Raw genomic sequence first — 5250 nt, 5'->3', positions numbered from 1 at the left:
CTTGGTATTTACTAGTTTTTTTTTGTTTTTTTTTTGTCATTGTGGTTATTACTTTAGCTTTCAGCTACTAGTTTGACTTGTTCTCTTTAAGTCATTTTCTTGATTTGTACTCAAGAGAAAACCATTTCATGGATTGTCTCAAATATTAAATAACATATCCATGTTTCTGACAGCTCCTGAGATTTAGACACTCCTCAACAAGAGTTGTTTTCTACCTTTCATTGACAACTGGACATCTGATGGTTAGAGATGTTACTGCAATCATGCAGCAAGTAATTGGTTCTATACAACCATCTTTGTCTCAGATGCAGGATTCTTGACCTCCTGCTTCTGTTACTTGTGCTGAGCCTTGCTGCCTCTTCCAATGATTTTGACCAGCTGTTCTTTTACTTTATCTTCCTGACAAGGATCAGGTAATCCCACTTTCATCCTCTGTTGCATTAATACTATGGGTATTTAACACTCTTACTTCTGTTGTTTTTGCTGCTTCTCATGTGACCATGCTGCATGATCTTCCTTCCTCTTCTCTTTACTCCCCTCACCTGATATTTGTGTTCAAGCTGATTTTTTTTTTGTCTAAACTTTATATTGATCTCCTTATTTGCCATATTTTCCCAGACCTTGAGAATCTTATTCTATGACATATGGTCAAGATTCATTTTCTTTTGTTGAGCTTCAATCCTTTGAGTGTCTTTTTACAGTCTTGGGAACTCCTACTTTGTCTCTCTCTCTCTTATCCTCAATCTACCTGTTTTTTCTTTTTTATTTTCTCACTTTCTATGCCATATGTCTACCTTTTACCATATTTCTGAGGCTTTTCAATTTTACCCCAACAGCTAAGTAGAAACATTTGCTATACCAGTTTTCCACCTTGGCTTTTATTTCCTTTTCCTACAGTGTCCCAGTTAATTTGGTTTCTTTGATTTGGTGTTTACTTAGTCAGTGTGCCTTTTTTGTAGTTGGCTCCCTCAATCTTATCTCAATGAACTTTGTTTGGCACCCTTTCCTTTAGAGGACATTTTTAGGGAGTTCTTTATACCTTAGAAACTCAATCTGATGTGGCTAATCATCAGTCATCTCTTCTCACTTGTGTCCTACTTTTCTCTGTCCAGGGGTCGTAGCAGGTTTCTCATCCTCAGAAACTTCATTGGGTTGCTCTTTCTTTTGCTCCTCCCACTCTTTCTACCTTCTAACACTATAGGGATCACATAGCACTGAACTTCAGTTACCAACCTCCTATTCCTCCTTGTTCAATAGCCTTCCCACCATTTTCAGCTTTCCTTATGTCTTTGGCATCTGGTGGAGGCTGTGCCTTCTCTCCTGGGAATGAATGTGATGTGGAACAACTCCTTGACTCCGCTCTGGGGTCTTATTCAAATATTTTTTATCATTCCAAAGAAGGGGGTTGGCATCCCATCACAGATATATCAACCTTGAACCAGTTTCTTGTCATCCTTCAGTTTAAGATGGAATGTTTTCTCAACCTGAGGTGGGTGTTCTCTCCACATTCATTCAGTTGTCCATTGCTTCCCCATTTCTTCCACAATGGTCAGGTTTTTCAGTTCAATGCCCTGTTATTTTAGTTGACTATGCCTCTGTATGTTTTCAGTCCTGTCTTGACTGATTTCACATGGAAATTAATTTATTGTGCCTACATTTACTGTCTCCTTGCTCAATCCAGCAACATTCTCTGCTGCAACCTTTCTTCTCCTTTGGGAGCCATCTCATTTGGATTGGCTGGTCAATCTCCCATGTCAGTATTGCCCCCCACTAAATATTTGATTCACATGGGGGGCCTTTCTCAAATTGCTTGAGGGCATGCCCATCCTTCTTTACATCTTCAAGAAATGAAACTTCTGACTACCAAAGCTCTTGTCTCCTTCTCTCTCTATGTGTATGAGGTTCTGTCTCTTTTGGGGATTATAGTTTCTCTTGAGTCCCTTATTTCTCTCATATGCACTAATGTGTGTCCCTTTCAATAAATTCTACACATCAGTGGAGTATATCCAGAGATACACTGTCTCCCTCCATCTTTTCACCTCTCACTGTTGTGGTGACTCAATTAGTCCCCACACATACCCCAGAGCATCACTTTTCTCTCATCCTGTTCTTACTCACATCTGTTTACAGGTACTTCTATATGGGTGAGTTGCAGTATTGGAGACCTGCATCATTTCCAATGTCTGGTCTCCAAAAAAGCGGTTTCTCCACAACAAAATTCTTAAGTTGTTGGTAGTTAAATGACCATGCCATTGTCTTCTGTCTCATTTGTATGGACATCCTGTCATGATCCATTCTGATAACTTCACTGTACTTTCTGGAATCAATCAACTCTTAGTACCTCCATTTTCTTTTCTAGACTTTCCCTTTTGGGCCCATGACCATCACATTCATTTGGTAGCCTGCCATGTCCTAGGAGCTTTAAACTTGGTGGTGAATTGACTTTCTCATCTCTTCTTTATCTTAAGATGTATTTACTTCTTCTTACTTATGGGAAATGTTACTTTATTAATTTTGCCTTCAGTGCCTCCCACACTTTTACCACAAGGATAGGTTGATTTTATTCCCAGACTGCTCCTTCCTTCTCAAGACTTGGACTACCCTGTCTGGTAATTGGATGTTTTCTCCAAACACTCTCTCTTCCCTTATCTCTGTAATTATTCCTTTGTTCTGTTTTTAGTAGTTTGCTCTTATCTTGCTTGCACTGCTTCATTTAGAAGAAGTCAACATTGTCTTTTTTTGCCATGGGATCCTCTTCCTATGACTTATCTCTTTCCATTTTGACCATTTGGATTAAACAACTCATCCAGCTTGTTATTCCTCTATGGGAGATGACATCTTTTTGTTTTTCACATGTCACCTCCCATCAAGTTCTTCATTTTGCCTCTAGCCATCAACATCCACTGGAGGAGATCTTGCAGGTGGGGAGGTAGGCAACTCCCAACACCTTTGTATCATATAGCTTACCCCACATTTTGATTTCATTTGCCTCTAGGTTTTGGCTATTTTACAATTTTTCCAGTGGTTCAGTGGTGATTTGTGGATTTTTCATTTCATTTCAACTTTGGCTTTTACCACTCGGTACAAAATACACACACAAATAATCCCTACTACTAATATTGGAGACTAGAGCTAGGTGATTAGTGGTAGTTGCTAATCAATTAGTACAGTGTTGCTCAAACCATGATATACATACAGCAAAAATAAACCATTTAGTCCAAAAACTGGCAGTGGATACAACCAGATAGTTGCCTTTTCTCTAGTCAGCAGTTCAAAAGTAGTGACAGCTTTAGTAGCTTTGTCATAACAAAGATGGTCAAAAAGTTTAGTGACAATAAGAACCGAACCTAAGATAATCAAGTCACAAGACACCCACTCCCATTATGGAACTTTGTGCTTAAAAACAATTAAACTTAATGTCAATATTTCATTTACTTGGATAGTTGGAATAATTGAAAATGCTATAGATTAGCAATTTTCCTGACAGTCAGTCATAATTTCAACTAGTTGATTATTTTTGTGACAGTTGATTTAATTGTAATTTTGACAAATCATTTCTAAGAATAATTAATGACAGTAATAATTTGGGAACACTAATTTTGATTAATTGATTAGTTTACATGACAGTAATTAATATAATTGCTGCTCATAGGTAATTAATTGTATTTATGAATCAAATTGTCCAGCTCTATCTGTGCTATGGAAAAGTATCTATCTGAAATACATTTTCAGGTGAGGAAAATGCTAAATTTATCAGGGGTTCTATAATGATAAAGATATCTCAACTTCTTGTTAAAGTGACAAAAGTTCTGCTTCACATTTAGCAAGGCAGTCTTCTTTCTAAAAAATTAATATTCATGTAAGACTAAAATTGGACAAATACTTGCTGTACAATAAAAATAAAGTTAAAACTTTTATTTATTGAAAAATTGCAAACTAACTTAATCATGATAAGAATCTTGTAAATGCTACTTGCTATAAAGGAAAAAAAAATTTGTTTCTATGTGTTAGTATCATAGCTATCAGGTATCAAAGTTCAAAACTCGTTGATCGTGTGCTCCATGTAGATGTTAAGACCCGTACATATATGATTATCATGGTTTAAAATAAAAATTGCACATAAAGCACTTCTATGTGTGATAATTAAACTTAAATTGTGATAGATGTAAGTATTAAATGAAATGATTTTAACATGTTTAGTCTTAATTGTTACTACTTATTATTTTTGGATATTTAATATGTCCATTTTTTGTTTCAGGACAATGTGCGATTCATTTTTTGGATCTAAGCAAAAGAAGCCAAGACATCCTTCATCTAACCAGAAATATTGTGAAAGCATCAGAAATGGATGTTTCTTTCCAGGGCCATTTACTTTTGGATCTAGAGAAGTCCAAAATACTACATGTTGTAATTGTTCTGTACAGTTTAGTCTTCTGAAACGTAAGGTGAGAAGTCTTGAGTTTGGATAATATTGAGGAAGGAAATAGTGTAGTTTTCTCAGAAGTACATATTCTAATTGTGAATTATTTTAAGTGGCGTATCTCAACACTAATAACCAAAAAGGTTTTTATAAGTGTTGGAACAGATAGGAATTGTATTTGTATTTCAATTTTTTTTAGAAAGCACTTCTTTTTATAATGATTTGAAATAAACAGATAATTGTATGAAATTCTTGTATTTGCAGTCATTGTATGTGACTGATATCTATTTATATGTACACAAGCTGAAATACCTGTCAACTGACAGGGAATGTTTAAACTTAATTAAAATAGTGCAAGTTTAACAGCAATCATATATTTGAAAGAAATAACTTGAACATATCTTTATCTCAAAATTTAAAAATTATAACAAAGCTTCTTCATAAACAACATTTGCAGTTTGCTTTCCATCTACCAACAAATAAAGATTTTGTGGTTATCCCACCCTACATCTCATTGATCATGAGAAAAGTATAGTTGTTTGAGAAACAGTTCAGCAACTTTCATACTTTGTTCTTGAATTGTTTAAGATTGACTCAATAGGGTGGGAGTAATTAACCAACAGGCTTTACAAAATAGAAATAGGGTTAAGTTCAATTTTGACCCTCTTAGGACATTCCCATAGTTCATAGTGTTTACATACAAATGTTTGTTGTGATTAGCCCAATAGGAATTAGGGTGCAAACAAACACATTTCATCTATGTATGTATGTATGTATGTGTGTGTGTGTGTGTGTGTGTAGATAGATAGATAGATACATACAGACAGACT

At 35.4% G+C, this 5250-nt stretch overlaps 1 protein-coding gene across 2 annotated transcripts in view; it reads left to right on the top strand.

The window, feature by feature from the left end:
* Positions 1-5250, top strand: part of LOC106478220 (E3 ubiquitin-protein ligase RNF34-like) — a 30781-nt gene that overhangs the window by 9348 nt on the left and 16183 nt on the right. For both annotated transcript variants that reach the window (XM_022381773.1, XM_013938745.2), the window contains exon 2: positions 4259-4445. In XM_022381773.1, the coding sequence (XP_022237481.1) occupies positions 4263-4445 (183 nt within the window). In that variant the 5' untranslated portion in view covers positions 4259-4262. The remainder of the gene's footprint in view (positions 1-4258; positions 4446-5250) is intronic.

Source organism: Limulus polyphemus, unplaced genomic scaffold, assembly GCF_000517525.1.
Source record: "Limulus polyphemus unplaced genomic scaffold, Limulus_polyphemus-2.1.2 Scaffold190, whole genome shotgun sequence".
NCBI classification, from domain to species: Eukaryota; Metazoa; Arthropoda; class Merostomata; order Xiphosura; family Limulidae; genus Limulus; species Limulus polyphemus.
Note: the sequence above shows the minus strand (reverse complement) of the source record. Positions and strands in the feature narration are given on the sequence as shown.